Consider the following 23812-nt stretch of genomic DNA (forward strand, 5'->3'; position numbering starts at 1 on the left):
AGCGCGCCCCCCAGTGGCTCAATGAGCACGCTCCAGGCCAGCCGGCAGCGGCCAGCAGCTGCTCGTGGCTTCAGCCCGTGTGCCCAAACGGCCCGCTCTCGACGACTGTAGGCTCCCCATGAGTGGAGGGCCGCAGCTCGAAGACGGGGCAAGCCGTCACCACCACACAGCAGCCGTGCGGCCGTCGCCGCCAGCACCGACGAAGACGACGGCCGAGACGACGGCTGAAGCGCGATCACCGGATCTCGTCGCCGCCGCCACGCAGAGCCACCACAACGAGGGCTGCAAGGCGGCGACGTCACCCGTCGCCGCGGCGGGCGACGGTGCACACGATGCAGGAGGACCCCTCGTGTGGCTCGCCATCCTCAAGGTGGGCCTCATGGCGGACACGGCCTGGTGCTCGGGCGCCATCCACGACCGGGCGCGACGCCTCTGGCTCTCCTTCCACCGGCTCCAGCCACCCGACGGACAACTAGCACAGGTATCGCGCCATCGTTGAGGTCCTGCTCGCGTTAGCTGCACACCAACTCAGTAGCTCGCTTTTCGGCATGCGACGAACCTCGGTACAAGGCTCATCTAAGCCAGCGAAAGCATCTTAAGTGCATTCACCTTGCGTGTGAAGGCGTTGACATCGCCGTCACTCCACCAGAGATAGCCGTACTGCAGCTGATCGCTGAACGGGACTGTGCCACGCTTAGGTTCAGGTTCAGCAAATGGCTAATAAACAGAATTCGCGCTCTTCCTAGGCGAAGAAAGACAGCTACGGATGGGGATGGCTTGCACCAACGCCAGAGTGGCCGCCATGTCGGTGGGTCAGGACCGAGGTTATAATAATATCCGCTTATCCTCGCCTTCTCGGATGTGCGCTGTAGAAACAACGCATGGTCCACTATCAGCGAATGTCCGGACCCCGTAGAATATCTGTAACGGGTCCAATTGGACTTATTTTTGGAAATGTGGCGGAGAGTTTGAAGCTTGCTTCACTTTCGCCACCGGTTGGCCCGGTATTGCACTACCTCCGGGATCGGCCTTGTCTTTAGCGCGTCTTTTCTATCCTGTCTTTCTATCCCATCTTTCAACTCTCCTACTATCTGCACGTGGTAGCGATTGTGGCTCGGCTTGAGCCAGTGAGCAGGCCTCTGCACTTTCCTTTTCTTTCTTCCTGGCAACAACAGACAGACATGATGAAGTCCGCGACGTCACATGCAAGCCATCTGTACCATCCCGTACCAAACCTAAACAGAAATGAAAATCAGCAGCTAATAAAAGTTAGTTTATTCAGCGCTTTCCTTCTTCCTTTACTCAGTCTCAGTCTTTCGCGCTGGCAGATTACAGTATTAACGCCGACATCGTGCTATTGCGATATTTGACGACGTATCATGAGTTCCTGTATGTTAGATATCAAAGCGACCAGTTCAGAATTCGTTATGTAGTGGTGGTGAGACGATACCAGCAAGTCTCTGATGACGTCATATCACTTGAGTTGCATAGCATATGTTGGGTTGCTTCGTGCTCGGTAGAAGGCTAATCAGTTCTGAATTAAGTATTTGGGAGTAGTAATGCATCATAATGTACAAGTGCAGGATGTCAAAAGATGCGTGATTAGTAATACAGCGCTTATGTCACGTGAATTGAGCGAAACTAGAGGATGATTAAACACAATTTAAATCTATTCGTATTTGTTATCAACTTGACGATCTGAAGGGCATAACACACAAGATGCAGAAGTCATACGATTACGTCACTGAAGACGTAGCTTGTCGCGACTGAAATTACAGGACGACTCTGCATGTTTTGAGCACTGTTGTGTTGGGCACTGAATTGACCGGGTAAGATACTCATTTGGGTAGACATGTTGTAGGAGTTGCGAGATTAAGACGCCAACCAAGACACGTAACATGACTGAAATCGCAGTGTTAACACATTTCGGATAACTTCTCGTGGGGAATGACAATTGATGTGTTCCGTATGCTCCGCTCGATACGCATGGTGTGACAGTCATCAGAAGACGTTATCGATGACGTCACGTGGCATTAAAAGTTAATGCTGAATACTTGGCTGTTCATACGCTCACCAAGCTCGTGGCCGAACTGTCGCTCAAGCATGCTGTTCGAAATTACAGGATAAGCCAACATATTTTCGTCCGGATCTCAATTCTTTGTTGGATAACATGTCTTGAGAGTCATCGTAGCAGCCGCCGCGGTGGCTAAGTCGTTAGGGCGCTCGGCTGCTGACCCGAAAGACGCGGGTTAGATCCAGGCCACAGCGGTCGAATTTCGATGAAGGCGAAATTATGGAGCCCCATCTACTGTGCGATGTCAGTGCACGTTAAAGAACCCCAGGTGAACGAAATTTCCGGAACCCTTCACTACGGCGTCCCTCGTAGCCTTAGTCGCATTGTGACGTTAAACTCCCACGAAACTAAACCTAGCCATCGCAGCGCTATAGTGCCTAGAATATAGTAGAGCTAATCTATGGCGTCATATAAGATGATGAGCTCCCCTTTAGGGTGACTGTAGACAATAAATCACTTTTCATGTGGGCCAAATCGATCGGGGTCTCGGGCTGAATTCGAAACACGGGATGCATGCGTCATAAAATTATGCAATGATAACTACCGATGTAAATGAAAAAACATCGACGGAGCACATTTCATTGGTAGCGGCCAATGGCAAGGCGTCCTGCGGTCTTGCTTTTTGTGCGTCCGTACACTTCTAACGTCGCAGGGTCGGCTTACGAAATCAGAAATTAAAAAAAATACGGACGATTTAGCGTGGTTAGGCCAAATACGAATTAGGTGCTCTAGAATTTCGGTTTTCATTTCGGTTTCTGTTCGAGGCTCGGTTTGCAAAGTGAAACAGGTTTCAGGCAAAGATCAGCGAAATTGGCACGTTTAATGCCGTGTTCGCCGAAACAAATTGAAAAATTGTCCAAAACCGACATTTTCACAACAGGGCTACCTCATTTAGCGCTGTAGGGTCATAAGCTAATGCGTCCACATACGCCTATACGCCGCGCCACGCCAGAGCAGTGTTCTATCGCTACACGAATAATAATAATAATAATAATTGGTTTTTGGGGAAAGGAAATGGCGCAGTATCTGCCTCACATATCGGCGGACACCCGAACCGCGCCGTAAGGGAAGGGATAAAGGAGGGAGTGAAAGAAGAAAGGAAGAAAGAGGTGCCGTAGTGGAGGGCTCCGGAATAATTTAGACCACCTGGGGATCTTTAACGTGCACTGACATCGCACAGCACACGGGCACATTAGCGTTTTGCTTCCATACAAACGCAGCCGCCGCGGTCGGGTTCGACCCCGGGAACTCCGGATCAGTAGCCGAGCGCCCTAACCGGAGTTCCCGCGTTCGAACCCGACCGCGGCGGCTGCGTTTTTATGGAGGCGAAACGCTAAGGTGCCCGTGTGCTGTGCGATGTTAGTGCACCGCTACACCAGGGGAAAGAAAGCGCGAACCACTTCGGTCCCGGCTAATTCGAGAAACCTTCTCTGAAACCTTTATTCTGCCCCCTACCCGCTATGAAAGTAAATTAAAAAGGACTCGACACTAGTGTCTGTGATGACCGTATTGAGAAATGTGTACAGATTTTAATGAGTAAGGAAATAGGACTATGTCACATTTAGTTTGGCTGTATAGGATTTACGTCGCAAAGCAAACGCTGTAGTCGGGGGCTCTGGGTAACTCCGACCCCCTGGGGTCCTTTAACGTACACTGACATCGCTCAGTAAACGCAAGATGCGGGTTCGAACCCGCCCTCGGCAGTCGCATTTCCATAGAGGAGAAATGCCGGGGCCCCGAGTACTGTGCAATGTCAGTGCACGTTATGAGGTCCCCAGGTGGTCTAAATTATCCAGTGCCATCCACTACTGTGGGCCTAATAGCCAGATTAACTTTGGGACGTCAGTCCTACAAACCAAAACCAAATGTGTCATAATCCTACACCCTATACACATTTTTTCAATACGGAAAAACAAGATCTAAGCCCAAGAAGGTTCGTAACCGCCGCGTATCCTTTGCTTGTTTCGTCAGCTCCGCCAGTCGCGTTATCTGGGGCGATATAGCCTGCTTTGCGACGCAGGTCACAGCCACTTTGGCGTCATGTTACTTCATGTGTTAGTGATGTCGGTGCAGTGATATCTACGGTGATGTTTTGGTTTTGCACTCGCGACACCTCGAAATTGCGAAGAGTGCAGTGAGACCAGCAAGGATGCGACAGGAACTGCCACCTGCGTACACTTTTTCGGGAGCCATGTTTATTTCGGTGCCGTGAATTACGAACTATGATTTAGTCAGTGCTGTTGACGAAGAAGTTATGTTTGTTCCGAAGAAGAGTTGGCACACCATGGGAACCGATTTGCAACTGTATGTTAACTGAATTCTATTGGTGTCGCGTATATTTGCATGGACAGTGAAGGCCATTGCGTGATAGTGGTTTGTTTTCACGTTTTCACGTGAATACTGACCAATTTTTTTTTGCAATTATTTACGATTTTAAGGTAAATCATACATGCATCAAATTGCGTGCACTCGTTATGTGACGGAATGATCTTCTGTATTGCGTGAATTCAGTATGCGCGAAATGACTGCACGTGTATTGCGTAATTATGCACGAAAAGCTGCACTGAAAACGTCAGCTCCGCCTTCAACACCTGTGGTGTGTCGATACGCATTATATGAATTGTGCGGAATTCTGTAACGTAGACATATAATGTGTTCTGAGAAGTAATATAATTTTTCTGCTGAATGTAACAGCAAGGATGTGCCAATAAAAACATGAAAAATTGTTCTCTGTTCTCCCTACATAGGCCGAGCGATATGGTTGCCACTGGTGACCAGCAGCGTCACCAATTTTAACATGCCGCAACAGCAATGCAAAGGTGTAAGGGAACCGAAGTAAAGCGCGATGCGCGGCAGCGCACAGAGCGGACATTGATACATCCACCCACCTCCCCTACGGGGCCCGATTTTGGTCCAGTCCGCTAGGGAAGCAGATGCCGTGCGAACACCCCACCCCCGGCCCTCGAGACCGCGTGTTTCGGTCGACCGTTGTCATGGATATAATTAGTACGACGTTATGATGCCCCTCGCCTGCCATGAACGTAACTGAAGGAGAAATTGGCACTAGCGTCTGTAATACATGGCCAAAGGAGAAAGGAAGTAGACCGTTGTACCCGCCGCGGTTGCTCAGTGGTGCGGAGTACCCGGGTTCAAACCCGACCGCGGCGGCCGCGTTTCGATGAAGGCGAAACGCAAAGGCGCCCGTGTGCTGTGCGATGTCAGTGCACGTTAAAGATCCCCAGGTGGTCGAAATTATCCCAGAGCCCTCCACTACGGCACCTCTTTTTTCTTCTCTTCTTTCACTCCCTCCTTTATCCCTTCCTTACGGCGCGGTTCAGGTGTCCGCCGATACGCGAGACAGATACCGCGCCATTTCCTTTCCCCTCCACAAAAAAAAAACGATTTTCATTTTCTTCAGTGTGACCCGCCGTGATGGCTCAGTGGTTAGCGCGCTAGGCTACTAATCCAGTTCCCGGGTTCCAACCCGACCGCGGCGGCTGCGTTTTTATGGAGGCAAAACGCTAAAGCGCCCGTGTGCTGTGCGATGTCAGTGCACGTTAAAAATCCCCAGGTTGTCAAAATTATTCCGGAGCCCACCACTACGGCACCCCTTTCTTCCTTTCTTCTTTCACTCCCGCCTTTATCCCTTTCCGTACGGCGCGGTTCAGGTGTCCAACGATATACGAGACAGGTGGCTGCGTTTTTATGGAGGAAAAACGCTAAGGCGCCCGTGTGCTGTGCGATGTCAGTGCACGTTAAAGATCCCCAGGTGGTCGAAATTATTCCGGAGCCCTCCACTACGGCACCTCCTTCTTCCTTTCTTCTTTCACTCCCTCCCTTCTCCTTTCCCTTACGGCGCGGTTCAGGTGTCCAACGATATATGAGACAGATACTGCGCCATTTCCTTTCCCTAAAAAACCAATTATTATTATACTGCGCCATTTCCTTTCCCCTAAAAAAAACGATTTTCATTTTCCTCGGTGATGAGCTGGAGCCCTTAAACGCTTGCGCAGCTGGCGGGTGAGGCAGCGCCCCCGTGGGAGCCCCTCGCCGCGACGCTGTGGCAAAGCATCGCCGCCGTGCGCGCCATCTGGGAACAGCAGCCGCCGGCCGCGACGAAGCACACCACCCTGGCGACGGCCACGCTGTTCCTCTGGCAGGCCCACTGGCCGCCGCAGGCACTGCACGAGCTCAGCAAAAGGGCCGCGGGCCGCCGCTGCTGCTGCTCGTGCCACTGCTACTGCCACCTGCTGCACCGAGCGCACTTCTTCGGGAAGCGAGACGCCGCCGCACTACTGCGGGCCCTGTAAGCGCCGCCGTCACTCGTCACTCTGCCCTGCTCGGGCACGCAAGACAGGCCAGGCTACAGTGAAAAGTTGATGAATTAAAATAGAAAGTTGGGGTACACTAAACATTTCTTTAGACAGTGTGCAGAGTGTCCATAGTCTTTTGCCAATAAAGTCTATATGTTTTCTGCGGGCAAATTATAGATTAGTCTGTAGACCCACTCCGCCCGCTTCCTGTCTCTTAACGTTACACCTATCATTTTACTTTCCATGGCTCGATGCGTTGCCCTTAACTTAAATTCGAGAAAAACTAGCGCCAAAACATGCACCAACTAGCCCAAAAAGAGGTGTTAATGCAGTTGTCCTTAACTTAATCTGAACCCTTTACGCTAGCCTCCAAGTTTCTGCCCCGAAGATAAGATATACCTGTTGTATATTTTCTCTTGAGGGATATTGCCAAACAGGCATTCATGACTTGCGAGAACCTGCCATGTGTGCTCTACCCCATTCTTATTCTTCTAGTTATTTCCATATCATGATCCGGATCAGCGGTCACTACCTGCCCCAAGTATCTTTACCACTTCCAGCACCTCGCTGCCTATTGCAAACTTCTGTTCCCTTGCTAGACTGCTGAACATTACTTTCGTTTCCTGCATGTTAATTTTTAGACCCACCGTTCTGCTCTGCTTGTCTAACTCATTGATCATGCTTTGCAGTTAATCTCCTGAGTGACTCAGCAAAGCGTTTCCTGCATGTTAATTTTTAGACCCACCGTTCTGCTCTGCTTGTCTAACTCATTGATCATGCTTTGCAGTTAATCTCCTGAGTGACTCAGCAAAGCAATGCCATCGGCGAATCGCAGATTATTTAAGTATTCTCCATTAACTCTTATCCTCAACTGTTCCCAATTCAGGCCTCGGAATACTTCCTGTAAACAGACGGCGAATAGCATTGGCGATATCGTGTCTCCCTGCCTGACGCCCTTCCTTATTGGAATTTTATAGCTGACTTCATGGGGGACTATGGTAGCTGTGCAGTTGCTATAACTTCTACACCATATCTACATTGTGAATTCGCAATGCCTGCATGACTGCTGAGGTTTCCACTGAGTCAAATAGTTTGTCGTAATCAATGAAGACTATATATAAGGGTTGGTTATATTCTGCGCATTTCTCTATCACCTGATTGATAGTGTGAATATGATCTATTGCACAATATCCTTTACGAACGCCTGTCTTATCATTTGGTTGATTAAATTCTAAGGTTGCCCTGACTCTATTAACGATTACCTTAGTAAATACCTTGTAGGCGACGGACAGCAAGCTGATCGGTCTGTAATTATTCAAGCCCTTGGCGTCGCCTTTGTTATGAGTTAAGATAATGTTAGCGTCCTTCCAAGCTTCTGGTACGCTCGAGGTCAGAAGGCATTGCGTACACAGCGTGGCTAGTTTTTCTAGCACAATCTCCCCTCCATCCTTCAACAAGTCTGCTATTACCTGATCCATCCCAGCTGCTTTTCCCTTTTGCATTGCTCGTAAGGCTTTCTTTACTTTCTCTTTCTTTACTGACGGGATGACGTATTGCTGTGCGCTACTGTCTCTCCCATTAACGTTCTGATTACACTGGATACTGTGTAGATTTGTGTAGAACTCTTTGGCTGCTTTAACTATCTTATTCATATTGCTAATTACATTGTTCTCCTTGTCTCTAAGCGCATACATCTGGTTTTTACCCGTGCCTAGTTTCCTCTTCACCGGTTTTAGGCTACCTCCGTTCTTTAGGGCTTGCTCGATTCTCTCCACATTAAAATTCCTTATGTCGGCTACCTTGCGCTTATTTATCAACTTCGGAAGCGGGCGGAGTGGGTGAAGGAACAAACACGGGTTAATGACATCCTAGTCGGAATCAAGAGGAAGAAATGGGCTTGGGCAGGGCATGTAATGCCAAGGCAAGATAGCCGCTGGCCCTTAAGGGTAACAGAGTAGATTCCAAGAGAAGGCAAGCGTAGCAGTGGGCGGCGGAAGGTTAGGTGGGCGAATGAGATTAGGAGCTTTGCGGGCACACGGTGGGCGTAGTTCGTGCAGGACAAGGTTTATTGGAGAGACATGGGAGAGGCATTTGCCCTGCAGTGAGCGTAGTCGGGCTGATGATGATGATGTGTCTGTAGACAATACAAATCCTATAGTGTGTCTATAGACTACAGATTTATGACCATACTCATTTAGCATGAACCGGCGCGGTGGCGCAATGATTATGGTGCTCGGCTGCTGGCCCGAAAGAAGCGGGTTCGATACTGGCCGCGGCGGTTGGATTTCGATGCAAGCGAAATGCTAGAGGCCTTTGTACTGTACGATATCAGTGCTCATTAAAGAACCCCGGGTGGTCGAAATTGTCCGAAGTCCACCACTGCGGCGTCCATCAGCCTTAGTCGCTTTGGGACGTTAAACCGGATAAACTAAGCCAAACCTCCAGTACGCCTTTGTCAATGGACGGCCTATAACCTATGAACAGTCGAAAGGAAATACCTATAGAAAGGCAACCTATACGCTGTCTATAGGAAGTTTATAGATCATTTTTATAACGGTAGCTGGCGCTTATTGAATAGCTCCAACATGGCAGCTATAGCCTGGAAACGCAAAGCGTAAGGTGCTCAAAGGACATGATGGAGGCGACAGCGCCGTGTCCTGTGAGAACCCTTTCTTCTCGCTCGTCTTGTCCTTTGCGTTTTCGTGACTATGTCCGAGCTATTCTGCACTACGAAAAGGTTTGGGAAGAGGTCAAAAGTAGCCCGCACTTCTGGCAGAGGCGCAACATCTGATCCAGGTTCGAATATCAAACTTCAAGGCCAGCGACAAGTTTCACAGCGATCGGCCCGATGAAGATAGAGTTGCAGATTTAAGCAGGGATGATGGGTGCGCCTCCCTTTTGCACTCATGTGATAAGCTTTTTATTAAAAAACAACGACAAAATGCTCTCAGAAATAGGCAGATAGGAGCGCTTCAGCTATGATTCACCCAGAAGTCTGTTTCTGGTCGGACAGAGCCAATTGTCTTGTTTGGAAAGGCGAATAACCGTTTAAAGCTCTAATAGATTTTTTTAAAGAGGTGTTAACCTGTGCACTGAATGTGTAAGCAAGTGCTCACCAATGTTTGTCTATAACCGCATCACGATGATAACAGCGTAAGGCGTGCGAGCTAACGATATCTGAAGCTGCAAATGAATCAGCACAGTGCGCGTAGCCAAGTGCATTTGAAACAGGGTGGTTGGAACCGAAGATAACAAATAACATGGGCCTGCTAATTCGCAATGGCCACGTCTACTGAAACCACACCAAGGAAAGAAACGACGTGTAGTGTCATGCTCTGAAGCTGAGCGTGCTGCTAATTTGGCCCACCCACTCCTTTTCCAGTGCCGCAGACTATGAAATGCCTGCAGACAAGGGTCCTTGGTGCCAGATGGACTTCAACTTGGGAGTGGGACAAGCGAAGTTACTCCACGGTACGCCCTAAAAATTGGAGGGGACGCTTAAGCTCTGCCTTAAGGGTATGACGCGATAGGATAATGGGTTTATTGGGTAATTCTCATATATGTGGAAGGCCGTTATAAACTTTCCATTCATAGATCCATAGGAGTCCTATACCCCTCCTGGCGCAGTGGTGCAGATCTGTTAAGCGATGCGCCACTGCCCTGCGATGGCAGGTGTTCCCACCGGTGGGCCTTGTGTGGCCCTTATTGCTCTTCCCGAGCGACCAATCATTAGTTTAACTGCAACCTGCCACGGTGGGCAGTTTGTTCACAATCCGGTGGCTAGGTTGCGATGACTCCGCAAGGTCACGAGATCTATAGGTAGCCCACTTGCCTTCTAGTTTGTTCTCTGGGCACTACCTGCCAGAGTCATGCCCGTGATTTTTCGCTTAAAACGTCGACAATGACAACGCTGTATCTGCTAGGTAACGGGGCCTTTTGCGCTATCATGGTAAAACTGCGAGTCGCCGTCTATTTTATTTTCGTAGCCTCACCTGCCTATAGCTTGGTTTAGACCGCATACTAAATCGCTCCTTCGTCCGGTATCACTAGAATGCGGACAACTCTGGGCCTTCTCCTTGAGTTCCGAAGTCGTGATACTTTGCAAGCGGGTGCCAAAGCTGTTATAGTTTAGTTGTAGCCTCTTTAGCCACGTTGATTAACGCTGAATATGTTAGGACTGTTGGAATTAGACGAGTTACTTTGAAGAAAACAGAAAACGAAACCTCTGATACGCGGTCAGCATAATGTAAGCCGTCGAGGCACTGCTATGCATTCTGTGCTCAAATTGCCCTTACAAAAATTTCTTTAGACAGTCCACAAACTCTCTATAGACGTTGGTCTATGAAGTCTACAGTATTTCTAAGGACAAATCCTATAGACTAGTCTATATAGATTTATGACCATACACTTTTAGTAGACTTTTGTCTATAGACACTGTATAGACAAATGCTAGAGTAGTCTATGAAGTCTACAGACTTTCTACAGACAAATCCTCTAGATTAGTCTGTAAATTTATGGTCATATATTCCTCGTTCGTTTAGGAGGTTCTAAACAACCTTTGATCTGCAGCCAGAAGACAGGTCGTGTTGGAAAAGGAAATATCCGTCAGGAAAAGGGCCGTCCAAAGCGTAAGGAATCGTGACATAATCGAGAATGTCACGATATCTTACCGATGCCAGGTGTCCTTCAATACGGTGCAAGCCACCAAGTCCATCTCTAGATACAGCTTCCCTCACATTAACAGCATTATGGCCACTCGATGCCACTTCCTGCTCGTAAAGGGGGTCGTGACGGGCATTGACAGGGCGCCACACTCGTTGCTTTTGATCCCAGCGGGCTGTGAAGGTGGACTCGTTGGAAAATATTACACTTTTCCAGTCATCCGTGGTCCAGTTAGCGTGCTCACTAGCGAATTTAAGTCAGGCAGTCAAGTTTGCGGCTGACGAGAGCGCTTCTACGCCGCCAAGTGGCTCTTGAGGTTTCCTTCCGCCAGCCTTCGTTTTAGTGTTGACACACCAGCGGCAGCACCTATCTCCTTGGCAGTGCTGAAGGGGCTCGCCCGCACGGCATGAAAACTATTCTTGTCCTGAGCTGCAGTCGTTGCTCGAGGGAGACGTTTATGAGGAGCGCCGCTGATGCGGATGAAGCCCAGTCATTTCAGCTACTTGGCGTTGGGTACACTGCTTTAACAACAGTTCAACTATTGCAATCGCACACTATTGGGCACCCGGGACATGCTTCGAGCTGACAAAACGTATGGCGAACCTGCGCTGCCAAGGTGGCATTGCAATTGTTCCATTCGGTGACTAAAAACTGCTTTTGTTAGCCGCTTATTGGGCAGCTGCAAACGCTAGAACACATTCTGCGCGATTAGATACCCACGTTTGGCTGACAGCATTCATTGCCTAGCTTCTCTCGGCGTAGCCCAGATAGCTGACGCACGGCACGTGCGCCTTCGACAGAGCGCGGAGGCTCACGCCAATAAGCGCCTGAAGGTGGCGCGGAAAAATACTAAGAGTGCTACCCAAAACTGCTTGCTCTTCTCGCTAGGCAGTGTGTTATGGCGCTGCAATCGGCACCGCAAACTTCAGCGCAAGTTCCCCATTGCCCTTTATTCTGTTCACTACAAGCAGCCACTTTCACGCATATTAGCCTGCGGCGCTTCAGTACAGCATTCCCCGAACAGTAAAATGATTAAGCGCAAAGTGGCGCACTAAATATCGCCGATTGTGTGAATCGAGACGGGCCCAAGCGCGATGCTTGGGCGTCAATCGACGGCTCCCGATATCATTTTCGAAACTGATACCACAACAAGACTAAGCGAGGGTGAAGGTGAAAGCAAGCAAGCGGAGGTCACGCGCGCTTGCATGAACAGCTACACTCTCTCCAGATAACTCGAAAACACGGCACAATCGGCGCCGCTGTACAACCTTGGAGTGCGCTCGGTCACGTGCTTGCGCGGTGTAGCTCATAATGAGCGCGATAATATTTACCCCGATACTCAAACGGGCACGAGCTAAGCAAACCCTACCAGGCAGACTGCGAGCCAGTTCTCCCACCACAGTTTTTCGCCCATAACCTGAAGCACAAAGACGGAACAGCATACTCAGCATCAGCGCACGCTCTTAGAAACAAGCGGGTTGCAGCGCTTCCACGCTGCGTTCATTATCCAGAAAAGCTCGAACAGCAAATAGCGGCTGCAGCTGCGCCGTTTAAAAAGCGGACGTGAGCTTCAGCTAACATACGCATTACTTTCACGATCAAATACCGTCTCAAATTCACTGTTTTTTCCTTCAAGCGCAGCCCGAACAGAGCAGTAAAAAGATTGTTCTTGCATGCAGGTATCCTAACCTAACGCTGCTAGAAAAATCAACGAACGCAACGAACGCGCTCAAAGTAGGAACTATTTCAATGAAACAGTTAACGTCTTCATCAACAACCGCACCATAATAACACAGCGCGAGCTGAACTGCATTCGCGGCGCAAATGAGCCCCCAAGTTTCATGGGCGTTTTTTCATGTATGTATGCGAGTAGAGATCAGAAACGAATACTCTGCCTCTCGCACAAATGGTATTCGAGAAATTAGTGCTCGCTTGAGCAGGGCTCATGAACGAGCCTCTCGGAACGAAATGTAAGCCATCTCTTGTCGAGGTGACCTTTACTCGGCTTTCAAAATGAAGTGCCTACGGGCCAGCGGCGGGGGCCAACGGCTCAGATAACAGGGATGGACGAATCCATGCGTGTGAAACGAAAGGGGAGCCGGGATGCAGCTCGTAGGTTCTTCATGGTGTTTGTACATGCTTACTATTCGCGCCGGCAACGATATTTATTCAACCATCGCACTCTAAGCATTCCTCCAGCGCTGCTTAACGACAACTTTGACAAACGTCCCGTGCTTTAGCCTATAGCGTTACAAAACATATTTGGTGAAACGTCGCTGTCCACGACGCGCACCGAGCGAGCGTCTGCACGTAACAAGCAATGCACGCCTATCAGCGAACAGCACTCCATGGTCCGGACAAGCGATAACACAAGGATTAAAAAAAAACATGTAATTCACCTCAGAACGTGAGTGTGCGTTTCCGGAGGTGCCAAGTAAATCGAGCTCACACGGCGCTAACTAACGCATAGTTCCCTTTCGGCCGTCATTCACGGGCTAAGCGATATTTCTGGCCGCGCATCTACCTTGCAACACGAAAAAGCCAGTAGACAGCTCGCGAGGAGCGGCTTACATCACGGGTTTCGCACAGACTGCCTTTCCGCGCGTTAAGGTAAGCGACATTAGTCGAGAACCCAATGGCTTCCGCTGCTTAGTTGGGACCTTATAACGCCGCCAACAAACAATAATAGGAAGTTTGTCGCTGCGCACATAATCTGTTCTGCAGGCACAGCTACAGTGGTTAAGGAGACCAACTGAATATCAAATAATCGTGTAGACTTACCGTAAGTGGACGATTAAGTTGGATTTCGATGAAAACGTAACCCGCGAGAAAACACGCCGACAACACATCCGCGCGCACAGTTGCTTGCAGCCCGAATGATTTTCCGCCGTCTCGCGGTAAAATGGGCAAAATGTGAAACAGAAACTCATTTCACGGTCGTATCTTTACCACTTCCACTCTTGCCGAGTGCAGCTTCATCTGCTATCCAAGACCACAGAGGGCAACTGGTTTATAAGCTTAATTTCTCCACTCGCGCTGTATAAACTTCAAAACCGAAACCTTACTGCTTTTCCATACGCGCCGCATCTCCCATCGAATAGTATGTGGCACACTTTTCAGATAATAATAAAAAGTTCTATAGCATAATGTCTTTTTTGTGTGTGTTATTTCGTGTTTCGAAAACTAGTATGGCCGATATAATACTGGACGATACTGCAAATAGAGATTTGTACCCGGCCGTTAGCAATGGCCATATCAGTTCTTTAAATCTTCGGAAATGCGATTACCCTCGAAATTATTCCAGAAACCTCGAAATTGTACCGGAGCCTTCCACTACAGCACCTCTTTCTTCCTTTCTTCTCTCAGTCCCTCCTTTATCCCTTCCCTTACGGCGCCGCAGTTCAGGTGTCCGCCGATATGTGAAACAGATACTGCGCCATTTCCTTTACCCAAAAACCAATTTATAATTTATGTATTACCCTCGCCACTCTGGCTTAACAACTTTGCGCCACTTCTCGCGCCATTTGAAAACCACGCGCCTGCGATTCGCGTCACTCCTTAGCGCACGTCACGTGACAATCTCTGTCCCGCCCGCGCTACGGTGCTTCCTGCTCCTCGCCACTTCACTGGTTCACCGCAAGCGGGACAGATATTGTCACGTGACGTGCGCCAAGGAGTGACGCGATTCGATGCTTTTCCTTTTTCTGAGCCCTTCCGTTTGCTCTCATTACATACACGCTATAGTCCTCTTTCGGCAAAAACTCGTTGTCTGCGTGTGTACACAACACCCACCGATGTAAACGAGTCACCTACATAGAAGACTCCATCCACACCGCCCTCCAGAAGCCCACTGCGAAATGAACTTCAAAAACGAAACGGGAAGGCTGGGTGGCAATCAAAGTAAAAGCGAAATGTGCAACCAATACTGCTAACGCAGTATTGCAGAAACTTCGGAATCGAAGTTGCGGGCGAAAAACCTCCAGAGAAGACACCTAGATGGGCCAGCTAGGTCACGTGACCTCATGCCGTCATCTAGCTTGCCCTCCAGATTGTGAGCGAAATGATCACCGCGGCAGGTGGCAGTTAGGCTAATGATTGGCCGCGAGGGGTTGCTCGGGGAGAGCAACCTTTGTCGCACAAGTCCCACCGGTGGCAGCACCTGCCGTCGCATAACCGCTGCACCACTGCGCCAGGAATGGTATGAGGACTCCCAGTGATGAATGAATTTAACGTCGACAGTAACCAATTGCGCATATATGGGTAGTAAGTGATTAACGTTATCGCATCATACCCTGAAGGCGAAGCTTAAGTGACCGCTCCAATTTTTTTCTTTGACTTCTGCTTACATGAAGTTAATTTCTTTCCACTAGACGCACTGTCTTCATCCAGCGGAAATTTTCAGTTTCACAAACCTGTTAATTATTACTCTGTGTTTCTTGCACTGCTTGCGATGCTGAGGCCAAAAAGTTCGTTTTCAACATAAGGCGGCTGCTTTTGTTCCACTAAGCTTATTGTTGTACAAACAACGCATCGACTCAAATGCTTTCACGCTATAGTATACTAACCTCCTTAATGCGCCCGGCCATTTGGCGGAAGGCCTATGGGCAGCTGGCTTGTATGGGGTTATTTCGCTCCTCACACATCAACGTCACTTTTCTTTATTTTCGTTGTCTTCGTAGCTGGCGAAGAGTCTGATACGAAATCAGTCTTTTTTCCCCAACACGACACGTAGTACCTACAATAGTTCAGTTTTTTACCTAAACCACGATTTCAAGGGCTTAAATTCCAGTTTCTAATCAATGCAAATAGTGATTTCTTTTCCGAACACGTCAAGCATCGCGCACTAGTCTTTCCTTTTTGTGGGCACCGAAACAGCTACGAATTTTGCATGGTTGATGGACTACAATGATGCGCGCCGAGTTGCCATATCAGTGTAAACCTCTCTTCAAGGATTATTTTTTTCTAGTACATTTCTAATACATTTGCAGCATGGATGTGTGAAAGGCTGTCAGTGAAGCATGTGAGTCAAACTAGCCCAAACTTGTTTGCTTCCGAACGAAATAATTTGAAAATAAATTGATTTCCACTAATCGGAAATTAAAAATGTCCCCAAGTTGCATCGGTTATTTAGATTAAATGGAAACTGTGGCTATATTTCAGTGTTCACAGATGTCAAACAATTTCGTTTTCAAGTTCATCTCGAAGTCAAGATTGTGTGCGTCAAGAGACTCGGCTCAGAACATTAGAATTTAAAAAACATTAAAGCTCGGAACAGGCGAAAATAGGTTCATGGGGCTCTACTAGTGCGGCCTAAGAAAGGATGGGGGAAAAGCCAGAGGAGGAGTTCGTGGAAAGAATGAAAGGGCTCCGAAGAAGCAACAGGAGGTCGGAACAGGATAAAAGAGTTTCATGGGGCTCCACTGGTTCGGTCTCACAGAGGATGGGCGGAAGCCAAAGGAGGCGTTCGTGGAGAACATGAAAGAGCTCCGAAGAAGAAACAGGAGGTCGGAACAGGCGGAAAAAGGTTCATGGGTCTCCACTGGTCCAGTCTCTCAGAGGATGGGGGAAAAGCCCGAAGTGGAGGGCGCGGATAAAGTGAAACCATTTCGAAGAAGGAACAGGAGGTCAAAATTAAGAGGCGAAAAGAGGTTCATGGGGCTCGCCTGGTGCGGTCTCACAGAGGATGGGGGAAATCCAAAGGAGTTCGTGGAGAAAATGAAAGGGCTCCGAAGAAGGAAACAGGTGTCGGAACAGGCGAAAAGAGGTTCATGGGGTGCCACTGGTGTTGTCTCAAAGAGGATGGGGGAAATCCAAAGGAGTTCGTGGAGAAAATGAAAGGGCTCCAAAGAAGGAAACAGTGGTCGAAACAGGTGAAAAGAGGTTCATCGGGCTCCACTGGCGCGGTCTCTCAGAGGATGAAGGAAAGCCAAAGGAGGAGTTCGTGGAGGAAATTAAAGGGCTCCGAATAAGGAACAGGAGGTCGGAAGAGAAGGAAAGAGGTTCATGGGGCTCCAATGGTCCGGTCTCTCAGAGGATGGGGGAAAAGCCAAAAGTGAGGGCGCGGTTAAAATGAAACCGCTCTGAAGAAGGAAGAGGAGGTTGAAACAGGCGAAATGCGGTTCATGCAGCACCACTGGTGCGGTCTCACAGAGGTTGGGGGAAAGCGTAAGGAAAAGTTCGTTGAAGAAATAAAAGGGCTCTGAAGAAGGAGGTCGGAACAAGCGAAAAGAGGTCGTGGGGCTCCACTGGTGCGGTCTCTCAGAGGATAAATGAAAGCCAAAGCAGGAGTTCGTGGAGGAAATTAAAGGGCTCCGAAGAAGGAACAGGAGGTCGGAAAAGGAAGAGGTTCATGGGGCTCCGCTAGTCTGGTCTCTCAGAGGATGGGGGAAAAGCCAGAAGTGGAGGGCGCGGTTAAAGTGAAACCGCTCCGAAGAAGGAACATTAGGTCGAAACAGGCGAAAAGAGGTTCACGGGACTCCACTGGTGTGGTCTCACAGAGGATGGGGGAAAGCCAAAGGAGTTCGTGGAGAAAATGAAAGGGCTCCGAAGAAAGAAACAGGGGTCGGAACAGGCGAAAAGAGGTTCATGGGGTGCCACTGGTGTTGTCTCAAAGAGGATGGGGGAAATCCAAAGGAGTTCGTGGAGAAAATGAAAGGGCTCCAAAGAAGGAAACAGTGGTCGGAACAGGTGAAAAGAGGTTCATCGGGCTCCATTGGCGCGGTCTCTCAGAGGATGAAGGAAAGCCAAAGGAGGAGTTCGTGGAGGAAATTAAAGGGCTCCGAATAAGGAACAGGAGGTCGGAAGAGGAGGAAAGAGGTTCATGGGGCTCCAATGGTCCGGTCTCTCAGAGGATGGGGGAAAAGCCAAAAGTGAGGGCGCGGTTAAAATGAAACCGCTCTGAAGAAGGAAGAGGAGGTTGAAACAGGCGAAATGCGGTTCATGCAGCACCACTGGTGCGGTCTCACAGAGGTTGGGGGAAAGCGTAAGGAAAAGTTCGTTGAAGAAATAAAAGGGCTCTGAAGAAGGAGGTCGGAACAAGCGAAAAGAGGTCGTGGGGCTCCACTGGTGCGGTCTCTCAGAGGATAAATGAAAGCCAAAGCAGGAGTTCGTGGAGGAAATTAAAGGGCTCCGAAGAAGGAACAGGAGGTCGGAAAAGGAAGAGGTTCATGGGGCTCCGCTAGTCTGGTCTCTCAGAGGATGGGGGAAAAGCCAGAAGTGGAGGGCGCGGTTAAAGTGAAACCGCTCCGAAGAAGGAACATTAGGTCGAAACAGGCGAAAAGAGGTTCACCGGACTCCACTGGTGTGGTCTCACAGAGGATGGGGGAAAGCCAAAGGAGTTCGTGGAGAAAATGAAAGGGCTCCGAAGAAGGAAACAGGGGTCGGAACAGGCGAAAAGAGGTTCATGGGGTGCCACTGGTGTTGTCTCAAAGAGGATGGGAGAAATCCAAAGGAGTTCGTGGAGAAAATGAAAGGGCTCCAAAGAAGGAAACAGTGGTCGGAACAGGTGAAAAGAGGTTCATCGGGCTCCACTGGCGCGGTCCCTCAGAGGATGAAGGAAAGCCAAAGGAGCAGTTCGTGGAGGAAATTAAAGGGCTCCGAATAAGGAACAGGAGGTCGGAAGAGGAGGAAAGAGGTTCATGGGGCTCCAATGGTCCGGTCTCTCAGAGGATGGGGGAAAAGCCAAAAGTGAGGGCGCGGTTAAAATGAAACCGCTCTGAAGAAGGAAGAGGAGGTTGAAACAGGCGAAATGCGGTTCATGCAGCACCACTGGTGCGGTCTCACAGAGGTTGGGGGAAAGCGTAAGGAAAAGTTCGTTGAAGAAATAAAAGGGCTCTGAAGAAGGTCGGAACAAGCGAAAAGAGGTCGTGGGGCTCCACTGGTGCGGTCTCTCAGAGGATAAATGAAAGCCAAAGCAGGAGTTCGTGGAGGAAATTAAAGGGCTCCGAAGAAGGAACAGGAGGTCGGAAAAGGAAGAGGTTCATGGGGCTCCGCTAGTCTGGTCTCTCAGAGGATGGGGGAAAAGCCAGAAGTGGAGGGCGCGGTTAAAGTGAAACCGCTCCGAAGAAGGAACATTAGGTCGAAACAGGCGAAAAGAGGTTCACGGGACTCCACTGGTGTGGTCTCACAGAGGATGGGGGAAAGCCAAAGGAGCAGTTCGTGGAGGAAATGGAAGGGCTCCGAAGAAGGAACAGGAAGTAGGAACAGGCGGGCGAAAGGGGTTCAGGGGCCTCCACTGGTGCGTTCTTTCAAAGGATAGGGGAAAGCCAACGGACGAATTCGCGGAGAAACTGAAAGGGCTCCGAAGAAGGAACAGGAGGTCGTAACAGGCGAAAAGAGGTTCATGGGGCTCCACTGGTGTTGTCTCACAGAGGAAGGGGGCAAACCAAAGGAGGAGTTCATGGAGGAAGTTAAAAGACTGCTAAGAAGGAATAGGAGGTCGGAATAGACGAAAAGAGGTTCATGGGCTCCACTAGTGCGACCTATAAGAGGATGGGGGAAAAGCGAAAAGTGGATGGCGCGGTAAAAATGAAACCGCTCCGAAGAGGGAGGAAGTAGGAACATGTGAAGAGAGGTTCATGGGTCTCCATTGGTCCGTTCTCTCAGAGGATGGGGAAAGCCAGAGGAGTTCGTGGAGAAAGTGAAATCACTCCGAAGAAGGAACACGAGGTCGGAACAGGCGGAATAAGGTTCATGGGGGTACATAGGTTCTCCTGTTCTCACCGCAGGTGTGTAGACGCTCTTTATACGCTAAAAAATCCGACAATCATTTTCTGGTCGTGCTCCCATGCGCTCCGTGATTAACTGAGTGATTGTTTCGATGTACCGCAATTGTTGCTTTGTTCTGGCGATATTGAGACCAATGCTGGCCCCAAACTTCGCTCAACGACTGACGATACGGATCAATCTGACGCTATGTATCAGATGCTCAAAGACATCAATGAGCGTACGCTAGAATTTGGCAAAAACCAAGAGTAACTTTGGGCTGACATTAAACAAATCAAGACAAGCCAGGAACACATTGAAATTATGTTCTTAGATATATTTGGCCGGCTACAAACCCTCGAGAATAAAATTAGCACCATAGATGTCTTTGAGCAAAGCCTTTAAACCATCCAAAGTTCCGCAGGAGATCTCATCTCCCAGCAGGCTGTTCTACAGTCTCGCTTAGATGATCTTGAAGATAAAGACGGAACAATCTAATCTTGCGTGGAATCCCTGATGAACGTGAAACATGGAATGAAACAGAGCAAAAGGTTATTTCTGCCTTATCTCCTGTCGCTGACCCTGTTTCACTGTCCCCATGCATAGAGCGTGCTCATCGTTTGGGCTCTTTTTCAGCCTCGAAGTGTCGCCCTATTATCATGAAGTTCGGTTCCTTTAAAGTCAAAGAAAAAATTCTGAACTCCCGGGATATTCTTAAGGAAAACAATCTTTCCGCATCTGAGGATTTCTCGTACGCTACTCGCCTAGCGAGGAGTCGACTTGTCGAATTTGGCAAAGGGCTGCCTCTCTCCCCGAAGTTCCAGCTTCGCTACAGCAAGCTGTTTGTAAACAATCAAGTCTACATCTACAACGAAGTAACTAAGAACGTTGAATTATTCAGTCACGAGCTGATTTACAGCCCAGTCCCGAACCACAAGCCGGCTCCTCACGGGATATTATTCGATTCTTCACTCACCGTCAATAACACGCCCTAGGAATACGAGAGGGGAAGTAGGAAATTGTCACCGTCCCGCAGCATACCTGTCTTACAAGCTAATGTAAGAAGCATTACTAACAAGCGTGAGTATTTGCATTCCCTTATTGACACATGTAACGCCATCATCGCGCTCACCGAAACATGGCTTCATTATAACATTCACGACAGCGAAGTAATAAATGATTTATCGCACTTTTCCGTTTTTCGTTGAGACCGCACGCAATGCCAAAGTGGTGGTGTTCTGCTGGCTATTTCTAAAAATATTAGGTCATATCCGATATACAATGATACCAACCTTGAAACCATCTGGGCATGCGTTGAAATCCACCACCGTAAAATAATCCTTGGTCTATGTTATCGCCCCCCGAACTTCACATCAAACTTCTGCGAACAGTTGCACGATGCTATTAATAGTGCCTACTTCCGACATCCTAATGCTGATATTTTTTTAACTTCCTGAACATTTCCTGGTCTTCCAGTTCGCCTACTCCTAATCCGTTCTCTTATGTTAGTAACGATTTCTTAAATCTTTGCTCAGTCTTTTTGTTATCTCAGTCACTCAACCTACTAGGTTAAAGCAAGCTACCGCAAACACCTTGGATTTAATACTAACATCATGCCCCGATCTCGTCCCGCATGTAACATACAGGCCCGGGTTAAGTGAGAATTTAGCTGTTCATGTTGAAATATGTGCCCCACCCCATGAAACTAACAGGATAAAAAGTGATCAGGGACTACAACAAAGCTAATTTCGAGGTCATTAACAATGAACTGTCTCTATTCCTTGACACCTTCATCGATGGTTTCGAAAACCGATCAGTAGAAAATAACTGGAGTATTTTCAGTAACAAAATCCAACAACTAATCGATAAGCACATTTTCCTATGAACCATTTCTTGCAACTCAAATCTACCTTGGTATAACCTTCACCTCAAAAGATTATCGAACAAGAAAAAATGCCTGTTTCGTAGTGCTTCACGTTCCCCTTCAGACGCCCGATGGAGCGCTTATACGGCAGCTAATAACGTATATGTAACCGCACTCAAGAACGCCAAAAGTAATTTCCTCACTAACACCTTACCCTCCATGCTTACGAATGATCCCCGAAAATTCTGGCGCACAGTTAACCCAAGAAAAGTCGCCTCAATTCACTCAACAGATCCTGACGGACTCCCTATACCGGATGCAGACTGCCCCGATGTATTAAACAAAACTTTCAGCAATAACTTTGTTATTTGTCCTATCACAGCATTACCACCCTCTCAGTCATATGCGTACCCTATAATGGACCCAGTCTGCATTGATCCTAGCGGCATCATGAAATTATTTAACAACATTAAAACATCACCTAGCCCCGGCACTGACCTAATTAACAGCAAATTTTTGAAAAGCACTCGAATGTACTCATCACTTATGCTTTGCAAGATCTTTTAGCAGTCCAACGACTACTGCACTCTTCCTGCTGACTGGAAGGTCGGGAAGGTGGTCCCGGTCCACAAATCGGGTAGCAGAAGTTCTCCTCTCAACTACCGCCCAATTTCATTAACCAGTATTCCCTGAAAATTACTAGAGCACATCCTGTACTCCCATATCGCTAACTTTATGGAAACTAACTCGTTCTTCAACAGCGCCCAGCACGGTTTCCGAAAATTTTTCATGTGAAACGCAATTAGCATCATTCACTCACAATCTTCATATTATCATTGATAAAGGATCAATAGCTGACTGCATATTTCTTGATTTCAAGAAAGCTTTTGAAAAAGTTTGTCATCGACTCCTCCTCTTCAAACTAGCCAAATTAAACCTTGAACCTAACATCCTACTTTGGCTTGGAACAATTTCTTTTCAACCGTTCCCAGTTTGTATCATCCAACAATCGCAACTCATCATTATGTTCAGTTGGTTCTGGCGTGCCTCAGGGCTCTGTGTTAGGTCTTCTGTTGTTCCTAATATACATTAATGACCTACCTGAATGTGTATCCTCTAACATTCATTTATTTGCTGATGATTGTGTTGTCTTTCGAGAAATTAACAGTTCGGACGATACTAATGCCTTGCAATATGACATGGATGCTATTACTAATTGCTGTGACTTGTGGAAAATGGACCTTAATACATCTAAATGTAAAGCATTACGTGTCTCTAGAAATTCCTGCAGTCCTAGTGTCTATTACCTAAATAACAGTGCACTCGAATCCGTCACTTCCTATTGTTATCTCGGCATTGAAATCTCTTCTGATCTTACTTGGTCCCTTCACATTAACACCATAATTAACAATGCTAATCGCATGCTTGGTTATCTTCGCCATAATTTTTCTTCTGCCCCCAGCTCACTTAAAGTTCTCCTGTACAAGACACTAATCCGTAGCAAACTAGAATACGCTGCATCTAATTGGGACCCTAGCTGTGCTAACCTAAACTATGCCCTGGAGCTTGTCCAGAATAACTCCGTTTCATTCTGCATAACTATCATCTTACTGCTAGCATATCATCAATGAAACGCGTGTTACACCTTCCTTCATTAGCTTCTCGTCGAAAATTTTCTCGAATTTGCTTATTCCATAAAAATTTTCATATTTGTCCCAAGATTCATAGCGCACTCATCCCTTCGCCTTCGTACATCTCATCTCATCTGGACCACGCACACAAGGTTGGAATTGCTCCACTCAGGACAAAAACATGCAGCAACTCCTTCATTCCTCGAACATCCAAGGATTGGAACCACCTTCCCGGACCGATTGCCAGCATTGTAGACATTACTCATTTCAGAACCGCATTAGCCACCATTGTTTGTCGATCATTAATTTGTCTGCTTCGTGTTATCTTTTCTCTATTGTATCTCATTCAACCACTCCCCTCTGTAATGCCGCAGGCCTTGAGGGTAAAATAAATAAATAAATAAATAGGTGTGGCCTGTAAGAGGAAGCGGGGGAGATGCAAAGGTGGCGGCGTGGAGGAAGTGAAAGCCCCATGTAGAAGAAAAAGGCGAAAATAGGTTCGTCGGGCTCTATTAGTGCGACCTGTAAGAGGATGAGGGAAAAGCCAAAGGTGGAGGTCGCGGTT

General features: G+C 48.2%; 1 protein-coding gene and 1 pseudogene across 1 annotated transcript in view; both read left to right on the forward strand.

The window, feature by feature from the left end:
• The window catches only part of LOC144107119 (uncharacterized), a 25594-nt gene continuing 1782 nt past the window's right edge, over positions 1-23812 (forward strand). Inside the window, exons 1-3 of the mRNA XM_077640105.1 lie at positions 1-481; positions 6088-6380; positions 9770-9858. Coding sequence (XP_077496231.1) covers positions 119-481; positions 6088-6380; positions 9770-9858 — 745 coding nt within the window. The 5' untranslated portion in view covers positions 1-118. The remainder of the gene's footprint in view (positions 482-6087; positions 6381-9769; positions 9859-23812) is intronic.
• Positions 918-1038, forward strand: LOC144108930 (U2 spliceosomal RNA; annotated as a pseudogene).

This window comes from Amblyomma americanum, chromosome 10, assembly GCF_052857255.1.
Source record: "Amblyomma americanum isolate KBUSLIRL-KWMA chromosome 10, ASM5285725v1, whole genome shotgun sequence".
Taxonomy (NCBI): Eukaryota; Metazoa; Arthropoda; class Arachnida; order Ixodida; family Ixodidae; genus Amblyomma; species Amblyomma americanum.